Raw genomic sequence first — 22,604 nt, forward strand, 5'->3', positions numbered from 1 at the left:
GCTAATTTTTTTTAACTACACTTCTGCGCAATTAATAATTGTGGAAATGAATCATGATTTCGGCCATACACCAAGTAATTCATTAGTTAGTGTATGCCGATGAACATTTCTGAAGAAAAAAGAAATTTGTTGCACTCCTCATAACTTAAGACCAAGTACACCTCAACATTGCTTCTTAGGTTTTGTGAATTCACTGATGATAGCATGGTGTAATGAATCATCTATTTACCAATAAAAAAGTTTAATACCGGTTTGATACACACAACGTTATTAATACAGCAGACGCATCAAAAGCCTATGTTGTGCTAATAATTGCATACCTAAATCTTAAGCAAACTGGCTATTTTTCTTTAATTATCTTGTAAGTTATCAGATGATGTGTGTACAGTGGTGAACAAAATAATCTAGGAATGTTGACCATATCATACAACAAATTGATGACTGTGCAATAATTAGTTACATTCAGTGCACACCATCTTAATTTCAAGTTAATTAAATTTAAAAAATGAGTGTAAACCTCTCATAAAATTATAATACACTGAAGCTTGGGTAAAGTTATAGATCACCAATAATGTAGTTGCATTTTAATACAATGTATAAATAAGCTTTACATGAGTTTTTAGCGATACATCAAATAATATAATAAGTTTATTTCTCCAAAATTACCATCTAAGAATTTGAAATTAAATAATTGAAAGCAAATTGTATAGTATATTTATTACCTGCATACAATTTAAAATATAACATATCTACACTAATGATTCATTGTTAAGGAGTAATTTCTTAAAGAACTCATAAAAACATTCAATAAAGAACAAATAAAATATTTCTTGTACAATGGATGGGCTTCAGCCTAAAGGACATAGTTAGGATACGCATTTGGCGCTCACACAATCACAGTTAGCCAGAATAAATTCATGAATGTACTACTTTACATAAATTTGCTACTACTTTACATAAGTTTGCCGCTTCACACAAATTCTCAATTTGGAGCTTAAGATAGATGAGCAACCTTTAGTGGCTTTTGTCTGAAATGTCTGATAGAAGAATTATTACAATAAGCATCAGTTAATTTATAAAAAAGAGATATTAAACTTTGTTGAAAGTGGTTATAGTTGGTTGAGAAACGTGCAATTTATTATAGTACAAACCAGAAACATCCAAAGTCACTAATCAACCCACCATTACTACTTTTGAAAATATATTTGTAAAACTTTGTAAATATGCAAAAATCATACTAGTCATGTTTAATCTTTTATAAATAATGAACGAGTTCCAAAAATTAGTCTTACAAATGGCTTTCAATAAATGATGATGGGGACAAGAACAATATTTGACCAGTAGGTTATAATTATCATTCTATAAAGCAGTCCCATTGTCCAGCTTTGACAGAAACAATGAAAGAAAACTCCCTTAGTAAAAAGATAGAAACATATGAAACAAAAAATAAAAAATGTAGAAAAACGTAATAATATTTTTAATATTATAATGTTTATAAAATCAAACATATTATTAATAATACTTTTAGATCTCTTATTAATCTTTTTGAATAAAATGATTGTATTAACATGATATCTAACACAAAAATAATAAACAAAATAAAAGTAGAAACAAAGTAACAATACACATTACTTTGCTTCTAGTACATTAATTAAGACAAGCAAGTAAGTCTTTTTACCTTTACAAAAGGGTTTAACAAAATAAAAAAAATAAAAAGAAGAAAAAAGGCTTTCGGTATAATAAAATTAAAAAATACACTTAAACTAAAAAGATAATGCACTTTTTACAAAATGATGTATTTTTCTCAGGTTTTCCTCTGCTGATTGTCTTGTGTAATCATTTAGCTCATAATGCTACAGGATGGAACTTGAAGTCATGGTGGTTAGTTAAAGGAACAATGTTATTTTACACATGTATTACATGCGGACTGTTATTAACAATTCTATTTGTATTCCTTTACTGCAGTGTTATGCGAAGATTAGCCATCTTAGCAAAAATAAAAACTACTCATTCTGATTCAAGTAAAGCAATTGAAAGGAGGTAAATGTAATTATTTTTAAATTGTTTTTTATTTATTTACTATTCTATGAATTTGTGAACTAATTTTATTGGTTTTCAGCAATTAGTTATATTTGACTTATATATGTTTCATAACTGCTGAGACATTTTATATCTGTTAAAGATGTCTTTCCCTGGATGATCAGAGCCAAATAATAAATAAAACTATTATTAGTTGTAACAATAAATCCCAGCCATAACTATTTTGTACAATTCTTTTATCTGAAACTCATATTTTAATGTTTTTAATCTGTTGCTTTTGCAGCTTCTGCGGTAATTACTGATAGTGCTATTTCTGGTGTAAACTGATGTTACTGTTGGCTAGCTTTTTCAGCTATGGAAGTCTATTTATGAGTTCATTGTTCTTTATTTAAAGCTGTGTTCTGGGGCCAAAAGAGCAATAAAATCAAGTAATAACAGTACTAATGATTTTATGTTACAAGTTAAATTTAGAATTTTCTTTCTAAACGTGATTTTACTACTTTGGAAATTACAAGTAAATTAAGTAATGTTATTAGTGATTATATAAGTTTTTCAATTCACAATAAAGTAAGGATTTTATAAGTTGTAGAATTACATTTGTTGAGTTTCTCCTGGTCTAAGGCACTAATAATTTTATAAGTTTCACTATACTGAGTTGTGTGCAAGATGATAGTAATAATATTAATTCTAGTTTTCCTTTATTTACACAGTAATTGTTTTGAATTATTTTTTATCTTAATAAGTTGATTATTTTTAATAATTACAATGAATACTTAACAAGAACTTTCTTACAGGTCTTCTTCCTTTAATCACATAAGAATAATGAAGATGATTTGGAAGAGGTGCCATTAGTGACAGGATAAGATATTCTGTAAAAGAATTAATTTTGAATTTCAATTTGGCAATTAATTTTATCAAACTTTTCAGATATCATCTCATCTACCAGTGCCATTTTGGGAGCAGTCAGCCATTTATTAAATTACTCATCTTCAAGTAAAAGTGATGCATTATCACCAAAGCAATAATTGAGTTCACTCTACACTAGATGAATAGTAGTAGCCAGTTTCATATAACTAAGCAAACTCATTAAATCTATGAGTCAACCATATTGAGAATAGTGTAAAGAAAATGTATGCAAAAGATGAAAATATTTTCTGCACAACAGTAGCTTGTCCTGATAACTTTGTGAAAGAAATAACAATTTTCTAACTTCACCAGAATCCCAAATGTTAATGGAGGTGATGGGTATGTAATAACCATAGGTTCACCCACCAATGATGAAAATACCTTTTGGATATTGAAATTATTATTTCACATTGCCTTCTTCTGAGAGCCAAAATAGATTTCAAAACAGAGCTAAATAGAAATGTAGGGACTTTTTATTTTTTTAATATTGGTATAATGAATCATATTTAAGTATTACATTTAAGATTTCACCGTTAATTTTTATACCATGTAAACCTTTTTTTTTAATTTTGAGATGCTTTATATCTTTTGAGTCGTAATATTTATAGATATATTTAATATTTGAAAAAGATGATGGTTACCTTAACCATCTTAGTTTACTAAGATATTTTAAAATGATGTTATAAAAATTATGATTACTGTTTGATTGTGATGAATCTCATAAAAAAATCATATTTGATTAACCTAACAAAGAAGGATGCTCACTCTAGTGACCTCCATCCTCCATAGTGGAGTGTTAACACTGAATTTTATTCTGAAGTTTCTGTGTTCAAATCACAATCAGGCTTAGAATTTTAATACATTGGTAATATAATCGGCTATGTAAAAATTATTTCAGCACTTTCTAATTATTTAATGATGTTTTAAATTTCTTTTGTTTTTTTTTTCATAGAGTTGGTTTACTGAAACGAGCTGCAATAATATTTGTTACAATGCTTATAATGGCTACAGCTAGTATATTTTATATAAACTACCCTGGACATAAATCACAGTATGCCTTCAGTTTCACTTGTGCACTACTGGTAATTATCTTTTTCATTTTTTTTTAAATTCATTATTCATATCTATCAACAATCATCAGATTTCCATCACTGGTTAGGAAATTTATAAGACTTTAATACAAGTGACTTTCATATGATCATAAATGAAAGACAATTCTAACAGGTAACATTGCAGTATTTTACTAATTGATGTGGGGACCAGCATCAAAACTAGCTACAGGATTCTTCTTGGTTGAATAACTCATGATTTTGTGCCTCCCATGTAATTTCTGCTTTCCGACATGCAAATTTTTCACGCACTTTAAAAAAGCATATGAATAAGACTGTGTGTGAAAACCATTTTTACCATTGTTTTGTACATTTGTTTTCATTTTAACCATCTGTATATTTCTGTATGGACACAAGCAGTACATCACTTATTCATTGACTCAACACTAATCCCTAATAAATATCAACTTTGCTAAAATAAATCAATAATAAAAATAATAAATTTGTTAAAATAAAAATAATAAAATGTACGTGTGAGAGTGATGGTCGATCTGTAATTAAAGAGACAAGTAGCAACAGAAGAAAAACTATTTAGTAGATTAAATTGAATAAGTTGGCACCCTTGACATGGAAAATATCAGCTGTTCGAATAAAATTTCCATTATTATAACTTCTTTTGTTTATATCAAATTGTTGTCTCTGCTTGAAATATGCATTGTGGAAGAACAGCATGCTTTGATGAAGTTTTTATTTTTTGAAAATATAAAACCAGCTGAAATTCACTCATTGATGTTAAAATAGTAAGCTAAAATATGTACTGACCTTCAAATTTTTATTAGTGGATTAGGCAGAACCATCATCTTTTATTGAAGTGAAAGACAAGTGCAAGTTTCAGCTGGCTCTTAAAATCATATTAATTATCTCGTTCATAAGTATAGATACATACAGTTTATGAAATTGCAGAAATTTGTAGTGAAAGTATCGGCTATCCATTCCATTATTCATGATAGCTGAATTACCACAATACATGTTCAACATAGGTTGCGAGACAGAAGACTCAAAATCAGAAATATACTTGAATTCACATTTGTACAGAACGTAAAAAAACTGTTTTTAGTGGAAGGAAATTTTTTTTAGATTGCTTGTTATGAAATTAGGATTCATCATTTTGACCTGGAATCCAAACATCAGAGTTAAGAATGGAAACATTCTTAAAACCGCCAGGAAAAATTCAAAGCCTACACATCAGCTGATAAAATGATGCTAAAAATGTTTTGGTAGTATAAAAGCCCAATTTATTCTGGTTATTTGGAAGAACAACATGTGATCAACACCATTACTGTGACATACTAGAAAATAAAGTGAAACTTTGGTTTTTTTCAAAAGGTGTAATTCTTCTGCATAGTAATGCCAGCTCCCACATTGCTTAGAAGGCCACTGGAAGATATTCAAAAGCTGAGTTGTGATATGATGCTGGGCCATCCACCTTATGGCCCTGATTCTCAACATCAGGTTTTTTTTGGTTTTTTTGGTCTCAAAAAAGTTTTACATAATACCAAGTTCAGCAGTAATGAGTAAGTAAGATGCAATACAAGAATAGCTCAGACATTAAGGTGAACAATTCATTACTACTAGAGTAACAAAGATAGGACAAGTGCGTAAATATAGTTAGGATTTTGTTGAAAAGTAGTATTAGTTTCATTATCTTTAAATAAACAAATTTTTCTACCAATCATTTTTTCTTTAATTATACTGAATGATGCTCATACCTTTGAAAAATTAATTATGTTGATAAGCCTTGGACAGATTTAATTAGCCAGTGTTTTGGGTCATTTTATTCGCAATGCACATACAGTTATTATTTGTTAAAATATTCAAATGAGTGTGTTTTTATTAAATAAACTATATTTTTAACATTATCCTAATTTATATTATTATTTGTTGTAACTATTGGAAAAATAGGAATTATATAATTTTAAAAATTTTCCTTCCAGGGTTCCATGTACTGAAAAAAACATCATGCTGATCTCTTGATAGTTAGGTTAGTTTAGCATTAAATATTAAAGGGTCAAAATACTTCAATTTGGTAAGGTATTCTACTGATGTGTTTATTTATTAATTTTATTAACCGTTTCTCTTTTTTTTTCTGTAGGGATTTGTTCTTCTTGTATGTTACGTAGTACATAGTGAGTCATCATTACATTTACATATACTTCAGAAGTTGAATGTTGATGTTGGAACAGTATACAGTTCTGGATCTGACAGCAACCCACTAAGTTGTAAGTGTGTTGGTTTCTTTTTATTTTTTCTTATTAATTTCTGCTTATCCATCACTATGTGTAACAACATTACACATGAAAAGAGTACTTAAATCATCATATATAAGTCATTTTTATGTAGTAATAGGTTAGTAGGGTGGAAATGGGGGATACTGCATCACTAATTCTCCCTTTTGCTGCTAGGAGCGCAGTGTCGCAGGCTGCCTCCCCCTTCGCTCCTCCAAGAGCCAATATGATTGCAGCATTTTAAACATATGACACCCATCTTGGAGCACTTGTCTCGCTGCCCGCCAATTTGAAATTTCCCTTTTTTCCTGTAGGGAATTCCCTTTACCCTTACAGGGTTGCCAAACTAATATTTTTTATACATTAAATATTAATTATATAATTATTCTAATAATTTAAAGGTTGGTAGTACTGGATCAGCAGCTGTTAACATCTGCTAAGGTGACAGAATCAACAGCTGTTGTCGTCTGCGAAGTTATGATGTCATGGGTTGGTGGTAGAATTAAATAAATAATATTTAAAGTGTAAAAAAGTAACTGATTTGGGTAGGTCTCAAACTCGGTTGCCCAGTAAGGGTGTGGACGATGCATTAAGCCTTGCAGCCATGCCATCACCCAAGTGATTCATGAAAATTTTGTTCTACATAAGTCATGAAAAGATTGTTAAATAAATCATCATCACCTTCAGTTCCCTTTTATCCAAGTTTCCTTGTGTTGAGCCTTAAACAAAATTTCTCCATCTCTCTTGGTCAATGAACTATCATCCATTAGTCTCACCACATCTCTCTTATGCACTTCGTCCATTAATGTATTCATCATTTCATTCTTGGTTTACCCCTTGGTCTTCTGCCTGTTTTCTCTGCGTGCAGTTGCACGCATCCTCTATCTTTCTACCTGCTGTCCAGGTTTTTCTGCAACATAGGTAAGAATTGGCACAAACTAGACTTTATACATAACTTTTACATTGCAAAGGAAGCTCCTTGTTCCAGACCAGACTTCTTACACTCCGACAAAATCCCCTTTCCTTCTGTACTCTTTTACTTATACTTTACCATTAAAGTACTTCTTATACTTTTGCCATTTTCCCATCGTCAGAAAGAAAAGTAAATAACTCATCTGTTTTCATATAAGTAAACTCTTATCCTTTCCATTTTTCTACCATTTATAGTAATGTTTATTGAATTTCCCTTTTTTCTGTCTTTCACAATCACTTTACTCTTCTCAACACTAAACTGCATGCCACATTTCTGAATTTCTTCACGCATTTACTGCACACCCTACATCCGTTTCAGACTCCCCCTATATAATAAGGTCATCAAGGTCATCTGCAATAACAAGTTACTCATTCTTTTTGCTATTTCCTTTTTAACCTTCTTGAAGATTCCACCCATAATTATTATAAACAAAAATTGAGATATCAACTTCCTTTTATCAAACCAATCTGACCTCCCCAGCCTTGTCCTGAGATAACTCTTGCTCCCCTCACACATAGATTTAGCCATCTTAATATCTGCTTTATACATATTTCTTTCTTCTAGTACCTGTCACATAACTTCCCTATCCATGCTGTCATATGCCTGTACTATGTCCAAAAACGCCATTACTCTTTTCTTATTATACTCCTATTTCTTCTCACTTGTCTCAGCACAAATCTTGCATCTGTAGTGAATCTACTACATCTGAATCCCATCTATTCCTCTTCCAATCCCCCTTTGTCTTCCTTCTGATGTGGTTTTCCAATACCCTTCCAAAGAGCTTTGCAATGTATGGGAGTGGTGCAATACCTCTGTAATTACTACGCAAAATCTTGTCCCCTTCTTTAAATATGAGGATTATTCCCTTTTTTCAGTCTTCTGGAATCACCTTCATTTTCCACATACTTCTGAACAGTCTTTAGCCACTGTAAACCACACACTCCTGCAGCTTTTACTATCTTGGTGCTTACTTTATCAGTTCTTCTTGGTCTGTCTCTCAGTTTTATTAAAGCATCTCTCTTTATTAAATTCATCATTATTTAACACCCCTTTTCTGTCCCCATTTCCCTCACCCCTATCCAGACACCAAAAAGTATTTTCTTACTCCCTTTTCAGCATTCAAATTATGCAGAATTCCATTCAAATTTCACAGAAATTTGAAAGTAGGAGTTACTTCTTCCAACTTGTGGTGAACAGTTTTTTCTGATTTACAATATGCAATTAATTTTTTTTTTAATTTCAATTATACTAATTAAAGAACAGTAAAGACCAGGTAGAGTAAAGCATGTTATCCACTGGGTTGGTCTAGTGATGAATGTGTTTTCCCAAATCAGCTGATTTGGAAGTCGAGAGTTCCAGTGTTCTAGTTCTAGTAAAGTTAGTTATTTTTACACGGATTTGATCATGGATACCGGTGTTCTTTGGTAGTTGGATTTCAATTAACCATACATCTCAGGAATGATCGAACTGAGACTGTACAAGACTACACTCATACATATCATCGTCTGAAGTATTATCTGAACAGTAATTACCAGAGGCTAACAGGAAAAAAGAAAAAAAAAGAGTTAAGCATGTTATCTCGCTCATTAATTCTGTTGACGTTACTATGCGAGAACATCTTATACGAGGTGCTACCCAAAAGTTCGGGGAATTTTACCATAAAAATAAAATAGCTTACCATAACTTATAATTTCCACTGCCTCCTTCAAAGTAATCCCCTTGGGCATTGATACTATGATCCCAGCATTTTTCCCATGATTCTATGCAACCCTGGAAGTCTGCAGGTGTAAGTGTTCGAAGCACATTCTGCATTTCTTCCTGAATCTCCTCAATTGTGTTAAAACAATGGCCTTTCAATTGAAATTTTATTTTCAGAAAGAGAAAAAAGTCGCACAGGGCAAGGTCAGGCGAATAGGGTGGGTGGGGAATCACTACCGTCTTTTTGGCAGCCAAGAAATTCCGAACGGCTAGCGACATGTGCGCGGGCGCGTTGTCATGGTGCAGAACCCAGCTGTTGTTACCCCACAGATCTGAACATTTGCGCCTAATGCTTTCATGTAAATGCTTTAAAACTTCACAATAGAACATCCCATTGACAGTTTGACCAAGAGGAACAAATTCCTTATGGATAATGCCTTTGAAACATCTTGGATTGTTAGTCTACGATCTGCAACAATAGCCTCTCGCACTTTCACGATGTTTTCTGGTGTTGCGCTTGTTGATGGTCTTCCTGAACGCTCATCGTCATCGACAGTCGTTCGTCCACCTTTGAATCGTTTGTACCATAAATAATTTTTACTTTTACTCATGGCATTGTCACCAAATGCTTCCACAAGCATGCAATGGGTTTCTGCACCAGTATTTTTAAGCATGAAGCAAAATTTGATGCAGGTTGTTTGCTCTTTAAAATCTGCCATTTAGAACTCCGGCGAAGCAGTAAAACACAACGTTACACAACCGCACAAAAGTCAACAATGCAGTCTCTCACCGTCACAGCTGTTGGAACACTGATTCACAAAGAGTACTGTTAGCCAGATCTAGTGGCAGTAGGTCGTACCAGCAATGGTTCACACACGAAATTCAAATTTCCCGAACTTTTGGGTAGAACCTTGTAAGTGAAGACAGGTACTTTTTACGCTTCCAACAGGATGGTATTGCAGTTATTATTTCAAGAGAGAGAATAGCAGTTCAGGAAATATTTGATTTCCCTTGATTTGATGATGCAAAATTGCCTTTAAGATCCACTGTCACATGGCAACGTTTTTTAAAAGAATGTTCTGTTTGACTGACTAATTTGATTATCACATTAGAAATGCAACAAAAGTAAAGAACAGCTTTGTTCAACAAAGTTACAGAAATAAACGGTGAGGTAGTGTATTCAAAATTAAAAAATGAAGCTATTTTAATTATAAAACAGGTAGATAAACAGGAAGGTAGGATTTTTTGCTTACCTTCCTATGTCTCAGACTGAATAGTGTATTTATTACATGCTGATGTTAAAATGTATGCAGCAGCCAAATCTTAAAAATACAATTAACTACAAGACCTTGTATTCTATGAAAACAATTCTAATTAACAGTTAATTCATTATTTCTTTATAGAAGCTTCCAACAAAATTCTTTCAACCTGAACAGAGACAGTCATGAAATATTCAAGAATGTTAGAATAATCTCTTGCTTCAAGAAAAAATGACCCAAGTAATTGTTCTCAATTTGATTTTTTTTTAATACTAATGGGATCGATCTTTTGCTTACCTTAATTAAAGTTATATAATAATAAAATTTTCCAAAACATACCTAAAAAAATTAAAAACAAAATATATATTCAGAAAAATGTTTATTGTAGTATACAATAAACATAATACAAACATGTAAACGTAATACAAAAATTTTTAATATAAAAATATTATATTTATATAATTTTTTTGTAATATTACCCACAAATACCAAATTGAAGCCAATAACAATTTATTCACTATCATGAATGACAGAATGACGACCTTTTCTATGTCTATAACGTCTTTTGGAGCGACTCCTCCTGCGTTTACACCTACATCCTCTTTGTTTGCAAGATCCTCTTCTCCTTGATCTACCTCCTGATCTTGATCTTCTACTTCGTGACCTACCTCCAGATTTACTTACACAGCGTCGTCCTCTCCTTTTTTTTTCACAACCTCTTGCTCTTGCAACCATACTTAGATTATCATCATTTAGATTCACTAAGAAACGACCGTTTTCACGTCTTAGTATCCCATAGTCCAATCCTCGTTTCAGAGTGGTATTAATAGATCTTTTTAAATGATCACTATAATTGTACTCTTGTACCATATAATTAATGATATTCCTTCGTGTTGTTCCTTTGGTCTCTTTCAAATTACGAATTATAGCAAATACTAATTCAGATGCTTTTATGTCCGCTTTTGGTCTTGTGCGCCCAGTAAACGGAAAAGGAGGTTCCAAATCATCTATATCACTTTCCATACTTATAAATTTAAAACTACTGATAATTTATAATATATATAAACAACAGAAAGCTGTCAAAATTAATTTTTTAACTAAAAAGAAACTAATATAAATCATAACAATGTTTCCTAGCAACCGATTCAAAAATATATATATTTATTTTAATGATGTTACAAGGTGAAACAAACTTAAAAAATTTACAAAACTTTATAAAGGTATACTCCTAAAAAAAAAACCTGAAGTTTACATTAGAAAACTGAATACCACAGGAAAGTGCCCTAAGTATTATTTTGTTTGCCAAAGCTATAAATAGTATAGAAAACTGCATGCCAAAACCTGTTGTGTGTTCTTTGTAGATGATTTTTTCTATTTACGTAACATCTAGAACTTTAGCTACTCGTGAGAGACTGCTTTAAAACACAGTAACTCGCTTAGAATCGTGGTGTAAATCGACTAGACACATATTTTCCGTGGAAAAATTGAAATGCATTTGCTTTTCCTGGTTGAGGGAACATGTTAACAGTCAACTGTTTTTATATAGTGAACCAGTTGAACCATGCACGCAGGTTTGATTTCCTGGATTATGGTTTGTCGAACGACTGACATGGGCAAAGATCTAAAGAAGCTAGACATGCTGAGAGTTCTATTCAATACTCATTAGGGAGCTGATCGTGTGTGCATGTTGCATTTTTACTGACCACTTAGACTTCGGCTGTCTGATGTATTTGTCTGGGAGGATTTCTCTCCTTCAAACCGTGTAATATACCTTCTGCAAATCGAAAAATACAGCAACGATGCGTTGGCAGAAAAGAAAGATGTTTTGAATGACAGATTGAAGAGAAACTACGTGATCAATAGACTACCTCGGCGGAAACCCCATTGCTTGGAGGCAATTAGGGCATTTCTCTGGTTCCTTGAGAGAAATTTCCTAATTTTAGACGGTAAAATATTCTATTATAGACATACAAAAGATGTTATAATGCAGTATCCGGGAGGTGAGATAACATACTAAGTGATATTATCATTTCCAGGGGAAGTGTCACAGGAATTTTTCAAGGCATACCTTAACTCATCAAAAGAAAATTGGATCTTTAATTCCATTTGCAATTTTCCGATAACAAATTGCACATATTCTAACTGCAACTTATACCTGATAAACTCATGACAATATTATGATTTAAGTGAAACTGCCATAAACATGTTTCCAAATCTGTTCACCACATCCATTGTCTTTGTTATGAGAATGCAGTTGTTTTCCAGCCCAATCAGCTGCAGAGATTGTCGTGATCTACATGCAATCTGAATTTTTACCCATACAACAGTTGATGGTGTTTGAGAAATGTAATCGCGATAATTCAGCCAATATTTTTGTATAGCACACCGAAACACTCAACGGCAAACAGCCCTGGCATTGTGGAAGACACAGAGAAATTCCAATCATAGGTCTTCAATTGAAATGACGTAAAGCCCTGCGCCGGTCCTTTAGTTTACACCAGCAGTCTTCATCCCACAAAAGAACAGTAGGCCGCCTTGGCTTTCTGGATTTTGCAAGGATGAATTCATTCACACTATCAAGAATTTGTTGTGTAAACTTTGAAAGTTGGTAGATTGAGCTACCTACCATTCTCATAAAGGCTAAAGGAACCTCTGTATCCGATCCACTCCGCTATCTGAAGTACTCATATGTGTTGCTGACTCTGAGATAAATCACTATTACACAGAAAGATAACAACTGGTCTATGATCACTTCCGAAGAAATTTTTTGAGACACCGGGTAAGATGTGAGGGTAGGGTTGCTGAACAAGCACAGATCAATGCACGAAAATGTACCTAATGAAGATGATACGACTCATCATTTAATAAGCGAAGATCTAAGTTCTACCTCAGTGGATCAACTATAGTGTCTCAAGAAGAACATAATGATGAGCCCTGTAAGTAGTGATGGGCTTGAAATTGCTAATTTTTAGGCAGGGAAAAGAATCTGTGAAAACAGACTGGACAGATCATCCTCACTGATATTGGAATTAGGCCGAAGGTATACGTAGCACATATTCATTTTAAATGGCCCCAATATCTTAATGGAGACTGCAGGGATGTTTTTCACTAGTGGAGAAAGTGCAGCTTACACGATTTCCTTCAGGAAACGGCCACACCTTCATGTCCTTTACCCTCACTTTCATTTCATATTTTGCAATCATAACTGCGAAAGGATACATCATCCTGTGGATGTGGGCGACTCTCCTGCAGACACAGTAATGTAGGATTTACCTCCTTTAGCAGGAATTCAATAGCCTCACGGCGAGAACAGAGACCACAAACAATCCACTGAATAATATTAATTGTCATAGAAAACACTCCTTTCCTGTTACATATAACATTTCTGCATGCAGATTGTCAACAAATACTACCCAGTTTTTCTTTTTTGATTTTATGAGTTTAAGAAGTGCTTTGCTTTTTTGGGCATTTCATCCGCCACCAGATCCTTGCTGAAACCCCAAGATCCCTTCACAGGGATCTTGGTTGTTTGGTACGTAATTGGTGCAGCAGATATTTTATGTGATGGTTAATCACTGAAGTGGATTTAAATAAACCACCATCGGTTTTTCTAGAAGTTACCTTCTTGCCAATACTCAATGCTGTAATAACAGCCATGACGGACTTTACTTTGTCTGATAAAGCTAAAAACTAATTTGGTAGATCTTTACTAGATCCACATTTATTCTCCTTTTGCACATTGTTTGAGACAGCCTGTGTAAAACTATTACTATCAACATATCAAAGGAAAGGAGACTTTTTTGGTACAGATTTTCGAAATGGCTTTTTCTTCTTTATAAATGGGGCATTCTTGAGACCTTGGAGAGAGTGTGAACCTTTAGGTTCACAAGTTGTTGTTGTTGTGTTGCTACGTAAGTGTGTATGTTGTGAATTGTGTAGTGTTTGTGAGATGGTGGGTATGTATGGTGTAAAAGCAGCAGGATGTGTAGCGGGAAGAAAAGTTGCCTAGGCTAGAGCCATGGGAACACCAACCCCCAATCTTAGTGAGTAAAACTCCCTGTTGGGGTTGTGTTATACTGATCATAAATTTATTCACACTAACAAACTTCAATAAAGGAATAGGCTGTCAATTTGACCTCTTTTTTATATTTTGCATCAGACTAATTTTTATACTACTTTGTTAATATGTAGAGGAGATTCCTCAAATAGTTCCCATTTTTTATATTTTTCCAAATAACTTAAAAAGAACATTTTTAAGTCAAGAATCTATATTCTAAAAATTAAAAATTCTACAAAATGTTAAAAGTCAGTTTTTATCATATCAGCAGCATAGAGGGTAGAGTGATACCTGAGGTACACTGTAGGTCCCAAGTTCAATTCTGGTTTTGTGTGTCACATATACAGTTATGGAAAATTTATAAGTAATTGCAATGTAGATGGCCTCAGCAGTTTAAAAAATAAAAAAACAAGTTGGGTTTTACTTATAAAACTTTTTATTATAATCACCTGTTAGGCAAGCCGGTACAAAATATATGAGACAGCGATAATATATTATAATATATATTATATTATAATATGACAGTAATATATTACAAACTAATATATTAGTTTTGGTTCTTTTCAAAGAACATAAAAAGGGGTAATTAAAAGTCAATGCTAACTAATATAAAAAATTACTATTAATTTTTATATTTTTGTAAGACTGCTTTTCAACCTAGTAAATAAAAGTTCTCAATTGTACTTATGTGCGCATGCTCACACACACACACACATTGAGGCCGGTGGGGTCCTTATCACCACCTTTAAACAACAATTTAAGAACACCTTTTTTCCAACAAACAGGGAAACAGCCATCAAAAACTTAACTTCTAGCTTTGAAATAAGCCCACATTTATTGTTCTGTCTTAATTCAAAGTTGAAAATTTCCATTTTTTGAAGCCCTTGTAGTATCAGAACACACACACACACATACACATAAGTATTGTTGATGGTGTGACATTAATATCTTTTCTTTAAAATTTTATCCTATATTTATTGTTACAAATTCTTTTCATTTTATTTTAGTTTTCACAAAGCAAGATGGTGAAATAGAAAGTGAAGCAGTTCCTCCAACAAGAAGGGAATTAATAAAAGAATCACCGTTAGGAGTTGATGAAGGCTTAGCTATGAAAGATGTTGTTACACCTGCCTCAGCACCTACCTTATTAACTGAACCAACTGATCGTACTCAACAACAGAATAAAACAGGAAAAATGGTGACCTTCCATTCTGATTTAGTAACAGGTATATTACATTAATTTCAGCAACTATGAAAATTAGAATTTGTTATATTACATGTTTAAATGTATGCTTGTGCTAAAATGTGCTTCAGATACTGAAAAATATAGGAGTATAATTAGGAATAAAATTCTATGGCATGAGTTAAACGCTAGTATTACATCTTTATGACAGAAGATTTCAACCTAATTCTTTTTTTGTTAATTTTCCATCTTTGTCTTTTTATCCTTATCAGGTTATTTATGCTTTGTTCTGTTAGTTGATCCACACTGTATCTATAAAATGCAAATGCAGATTTTTATTTGCTTGTAATACTTTCTTGGATAAATACAGAAATTACATTAACTGCAATTTTAGCTCAATGTTGTACACAAACTAAAAAAATAAAATAGATTTCATTTGCTTGTCGATAAAAAATCGACCATGTTAAGATTACTGTTCTGGGTTATATGTCTCATATCCTCACAGATAATAACTCAATCTTTTATGATACATATTTACTGTTACTCACAATGATAGTATTACAATTACAATACCTTCAACCTATATAGCAACTATGATGCTATGAGGTAGCAACTTTCCTTTCATCCAGAAGTTCAAATCCATGCTTGACACTTTTAAAACATGCTACATTAAATGACTGTAATTGACCATATCCTCATTTTCTTAGATAATAAAGAAGTAAATTATAAAATAGGTTAGTCTTAATCCTTAAAGCATGAGTTTTGTTGTGCAACCAACAAAACTTCTAAGAAATTTCATTTTAAAGAATGTCATTTTTCATAAGACAATTCATCAGTTCACTCTTCAGTGATTATGACAGCAAAATTGTTCAATTTATGCTACAAAATTCTTCAGCATCCCTTTCTTCTAAGACTCACTTTTGAACTATTATATGTTTCCAGATATGAAGAAATGGCTTGCTGGAGATTTATGTGAAATGATGTTTTTGCCAAAACATCTGCCTACTTTGAAGACTTTGATAAATTATATTTTAAGAATAGGGTCAAAAAACTTTAGCATCATTACACTAAGTTTATAAACTTGAGTGGAGATTATATTGGGAAATAAAAAAGATTTTTCCTGAAAAGTTGTCTTCTTTATTTTTGCACGGGCTTGTCAAACATTCAAACCAAATTGATATAAATGTTTCATATGCAAAACATATTAGAGATTAAAAGTAAAGGATCAGCATTGTTTTTATTACTTTAAGTCTCTTATTGTTTATAGATTTTAACATTTTGAATTATTTTTCATAGGATGTGTTAGAGGAAATGCAGATGAGGTAGATTTAGAAAGTTATCCAAACAGTCCAAGAAAATTAAAACAAGGAATAACTACTGATACACAGTGTTGTGATGATACAAACAATGATAAGTGGCAATTTGTAAGAACAAGTTATTATCAGAATCCAGCAGAATACGTACAAAGTAATAATAATCAGCCTGCGCAAGAAATAGTTACCACAAGGGTATGTGTTGAATTAGGTGTTATAACAAATAGTACTGATAAAGGTGAATTAGTTGAAGCACCTACGATTGTTTTATGTAGTGTTGATGTTGAACCATGTCCTGGTAAAGTTGTCGAACTAAATGAAGTTACTGTAACAACAGTAGGTGATAATGGTAACCCTTCAATAACCGATCATGAATGCATGAATAATAAAGACAATGCTTCTACATCGGCAGCGATAGGTGTATTAGCTGAAAACGATATAGTTATAGATAAAAAAGTTGATGTACCTTTAGTAAATTCGAGTGATGGTGGTGATGTGTTAGAAAAGATTTCACATGATTTGGATTATTTGCTCAATCGTACACCACAAGATTCGAATGGTAATTCTTCTGATAGTCTTAGCTACCAAAGAAAACCTTTATTAAATATTAAAGAAGAAGATGAATTAGGGAATACAATTACTACATCCGGTCTGATTGCTAAAACTAGTTTATAACAATCATTAACTTAGATTATTATTTGTTATATATATCTTAATATAATATTTACCACATGATATCAAAATTACAAAATATACTCATAAAAAATTTACAACACACTCATTCACAACATTAATAAATATGAAATTAATATTTTTGTAAATATATGAAAGACAATTCTTGTTACTATTATTATTATTTACCTGTGTATGTACTGAAAGTCAGTATTAACATTTTGTATAAGTGGAATGCATAGCTAAGTGTAGCATCAACATGAAGTACTGATACTAATTAATTTCTCCTTTTATTTTTAATGAATAAATATTATTTTCATATTTTTTTAATGCAGTAGTTACCTTTAAAGTAAGACTATTATTAAAAATGGAATGATTAATTAATTCTTTCTTCTTTATTTATTAATGTTTAAAACCTTTTTACTTTTTTTAGTAATTTTTCAAGTATATTTTTTTTACAGATTGTAATTGTTTTGGTGTTGTTTAAATGATTTAACATATTCATCAGTCTGAGAAAATGTTCTTACTGCTACTCATTTTGAATTCATTTGGCTTTATGTAAGTCAGTATTTATTAACAGCAGTAATTTATTTTTATTTATATTAATTAATATTTTTTTACTCCCATTATGATTTGATGTTTGTATGAAATTAAAAATTCTGAAAGTAAGAAGGTAGAAAGTAAGAAGTAAGTAAAGAGAGAAACTATACTTTTTTCTTTCAGAATTTTTCATTTCTTTTTTTCAATTTTGCCCTTGTCTTTATCATTTTACATAAAACCTTTAATTAATAGTTTAATTTTACATTTTTGGATTTATATATTTGTATCCTTCATGTATGCATTTATCATATATTATATATATATTATATATATATTATATATATATATATATATATATATATATATATATATATATAAATGTTTGTATATTCAATTATACAATTATATTTTTACTTAAAATATTTTAGTCTTATTTTATTAATATATTTATGCTGGATCACACTCTGATGGCTATACTACTGGTAACATTTGTGTCACATGCCAATATATGTATGATAGAAAAGTATTGTTTATTATTAAAATGGTGGGGTTGGGATTGTTATTGGGTTCTTGTTTATTGGTCTGACTTCTTAGTAAGCTTTATAGTACATCTTACAAATGGTCAGTTTATTATAGTTAGCAGATACTATTTTTTATTCATAATTTTGTATATTTTAAATAAAGTTTTTCTAAATTTGCAGGAAAGATATCTTTCAAATGAATTGATTTTTTTAATGATAGCATTAATAAAATTTATTTTTTACTTTTCTGCAGAAATTTATTAAAATTTAAAAATTCCTTTCTTTCTCTTTTGTGTTTTATATACCTTCAGTTATTATTATCTATTTATTAAATTGTTTCCAAAATAATTACCCAAGTTAACATATTTAGATGCATTACAGTAATTACTAATCATTTGTCTATGATTTTAAAGATTGCTGTTCTAAATCAATTTCTTCCTCCAGTTTTCAATTTTTGATTCTTCTATATTTCTTTTTATAATTTTGTCTCATTACGTTTTTATTTCAACGATCTGGTCTTTTTGTTTTGTGTAAGAGTTAGAAATACTGTGTTATACAAGCTATAAAAAAAATATATTTTCTTACAACAACAATCATTATACTTGATTGATTTATGTGATATTCTGAAAGAACCAGATATTGAGTGCAGAGTTCTTATTATTGTAATAATCTTACTCAGTTTCTTGTTCTTTTTATTTTTCAACTTCAGTATTATCATTCTTTTTATTCATTTCTAAAAGTACGTAAATTTCAAAAAAGATGCAGATCTGGCATGATTGAGGCCCAAGGTAAGACATGGCTTCTTGAAAGAAATAAATAACATTGATTCACATGTGTTTCCTTTTTAAGATTGTGATTAATGCAAAGTTGTTTTGGAAAATTTTCCCTATTTATTATATTTATTCATTCATTGCTCACAATTATGAAAAGAGAATAAAAAAAGGTGTTTCAAACATTTTTTTTTTATTAAAAAAAAAAATTAACATCAAAAAATTAAATACATTTAACTGGATTGTAATACCTTATCATGTTACCATTGTACTTTAGCTAATATTCAGTTAATGATTTATGACATCTTTTGGAAATTGTTAACTGAAACTGTTGAAACTTACTATCATACAGTAATTAGGATTGCAGCCTCCTCCAAGACACAATCATAAAATAATATCTTTGACAAATTATGGTGATAAATTTGAAAAAGATCCACATACATCCTTTTTCTATTATTCACAAAAAAAGAAAGAAAAAAACACTTTAAGAGTTACACCTTTCTTTATAAAGTAGTATGACACTAAATTTTTTTTAAATATTGTGATCTGAAAATTTGCTGTGGAATGGTTATTCAGAGAAGTAATTTAAAAAGTGAATATATATTTAATTTGTTATGAACTAGAACTATTAGTTAACTCAGCTTTCATTTACAAATGTTCCTTGAAATAAGCAAAAACATAATTTTGTGATATTTCATTGTTTAGCAGTAGCTTTATTTAATATAATTAGTTTATAAATTCATCAGAGAAAACATGTATAGAATTAACAGTTCAAAAACAATATAGTATTTAGATTTTAATATTAAGAAGAAGCCAAATGATTTCCAACAACCTTTGGTCAATAAATAAAGCTGTCACTTACTCATAAACTCATCACTGATTCTTCAACTTCCTGAATACCTAGAAAGCTGAAATTTGGCATACATCATTTAACTATAAAAGAAAAAATTATCTGGTTATTAACCTTTAAGGTGTTGAAAAGGAATGAAACCTTAAATAATAGAAAATTTGGGAACTTGTTATTACCTTTTTGTGTAATTAAGCATTAAAATGTTTCATTACCTTTGAAAAGACAATAATTAATTAAATTATTTTGATTTGAAAACTCCAAAAGGCTGAAAAAGGGTTAAACCTGAATTTTATAATTCTTTTTCTGTTTTATTTTTGTATCAAACTTTGTTTGCGTGGTTATTTATAAGAAAATTCACCAATAATTATAAAAAATAAAAGTTTTGAGCATTATACCTCATAAGGTTCTTAACAGAACAACCCTATAAAATACTGCTTTATACTATTAACTTAGAATTTCTACAGTACCACGGAGACCAATAATGATCACATCAACATTCATAGGGTGATGCACAAATTGCCCAAACATTATATAAGTATATTGTAACATACATACATTTTGTAAATTGTAAGTATAAAATGTAAAATTTTTAAAGTAGAAATCTAAGTGATTTCCTTAATTTAAACCACCAGTTGTAAATATGTTCCATAGGGTGCCTGTAGCACTCATTATATAGACAGAAGTCACCAGAAGATTTAGATAGAAGTCACCTTGTCAGAATATTTTACCAAAGAAAGTTTGCTATACCACATGTAGGTCTACTGAATAGACTTTGTATTTTCTATAGTCTCCTATGAGGTCTTCTGTGTATGAAAATGAAAAATTCCTACTCCTACAACAGTTTTTGATTAATCTGTAAAGATTTTAATAATCAGATGGTCACATTCATAAATTCTTGCTGAATTTCTGCATTTATGTTGTCTTAGTATGTAAGAAATCAGATCTTACAGTCAGCTCAGGAATTAATCATGGAAGAAACTCTTTTGTCTATTCCTATTCAACCAACAGCAAGAGTAATACACTTCAACGAAAGATGTAAATGTATCGATTTATATGCCATCTCTTAGCAGGCCAATAATTGTAAGAAAGGCCTATATATATGTGCTACATATTGCAACATCCATATTTCTCTTATAATCAGAATGGCAGTACTTCTCTCAGTATAAGACTAAACATTAGACTTGTCAACACCATTTGTGTGTCTGATTACTAAATTATAAACTATGTCTAATTTTTTTTCATGCAAACAAAAAAGAGTATATCTGAAATTTGCTTATTTATTTACTAAAGCTTTTTATGATCATAACCACCTATACTATGGGTTTCTTTTTGGTTTATTTTTTTTATGTGATACCAAACTAATAATAGATAAATATTTATTTATGTTTAGGACTTTGTTACTTTTAGTTAATATCACTTTATATATACCAAGGAAGATATCTTGATTTTTAAATTTTTAAATTTTTCAATTGTAATTTTGTTACATTCTTTCCAAGAAGGTTGGTAATAAGAATTATTTTAAAATATAAACGTTTATAATGGTTAATTAAACCAAATTGTATATTAAAATATTTTGAATATCTCATTTCAGAAAAGTTTCTGTCATCTTTTGAAGAAAACTGAAAATGTTTTGAAGTAAATTATTAAAAACATTTCTTATAAAATTTGATTTGATGTTGTAAAAGTCTAAATTTTTAAATAATTTAATTTTGTGATAACATAAAACTCAGTATTGTATTTAATTAAAAGGAACTGATGATAGTGGTATCTTCAAAAATACATATTTAATAAAAAATAAAGTGTGATTAAAAAATGTTAAAAAATTTCCCTTTTACTTAAAGTGGATTTATTGATTTAATTTAAGTTAAATAATAAATCGGTGGTATTCATAACAAATATGTTAAAAATAAAAATTTCAAAATGATAAAGATGATGTAAAATATGATCAGATTTATTTTCAGTATTAATAAACAGATTAGTCATGAATGTGTCAAGTGAAAAAAAAACCAATGTTTTATCAGTATAATTGTAATCTTATTTTTTCTTTCATTTGTAAATAATGATTATTAACATTCTACTGCATTAAAAAACCATTTTTCTCTGAGGAACAGGTAAAAATATGAAAGAGTAAAAAATAATCAAAATTACCAAAAATATTTCAAATTTTGAAATGGCTCCTAAAATGGTGAGAAACATTATTTTCCTTTTAATTTTTTTCTTGTATTATATTTTGTACAGTAAGGTTTACTAATTCTAAAGACTGGTTAATATAATGTAAAGATAAGTTAAAATTTTTTTTCATTTATATTTTAAAATGTTTAAATAGTTAAAAGAAACATGAAGTGGTATTGTGAATAAAAAATCAATGTTGTATTGTATTGACTTTGAATATTTTATTATAGTATTACAAAAGGTTTAAAATGATACTGATATTTTGTTTAATTATAATATTTACTGATGTATTATTAACCTAAATTCATATGTAAAT

At 30.3% G+C, this 22,604-nt stretch overlaps 1 protein-coding gene across 1 annotated transcript in view; it reads left to right on the forward strand.

The window, feature by feature from the left end:
* The window catches only part of LOC142322996 (uncharacterized), a 1,447,060-nt gene extending 1,429,277 nt beyond the window's left edge, over positions 1-17,783 (forward strand). The window contains exons 20-24 of the mRNA XM_075362093.1: positions 1,809-2,040; positions 3,899-4,028; positions 6,148-6,274; positions 15,275-15,493; positions 16,747-17,783. Of these exons, the coding sequence (XP_075218208.1) occupies positions 1,809-2,040; positions 3,899-4,028; positions 6,148-6,274; positions 15,275-15,493; positions 16,747-17,438 (1,400 nt within the window). The 3' untranslated portion in view covers positions 17,439-17,783. The remainder of the gene's footprint in view (positions 1-1,808; positions 2,041-3,898; positions 4,029-6,147; positions 6,275-15,274; positions 15,494-16,746) is intronic.
* The last annotated feature ends 4,821 nt before the right edge of the window (positions 17,784-22,604 follow it).

Source organism: Lycorma delicatula, chromosome 4 (assembly GCF_047948215.1).
Source record: "Lycorma delicatula isolate Av1 chromosome 4, ASM4794821v1, whole genome shotgun sequence".
Lineage (NCBI taxonomy): Eukaryota > Metazoa > Arthropoda > Insecta > Hemiptera > Fulgoridae > Lycorma > Lycorma delicatula.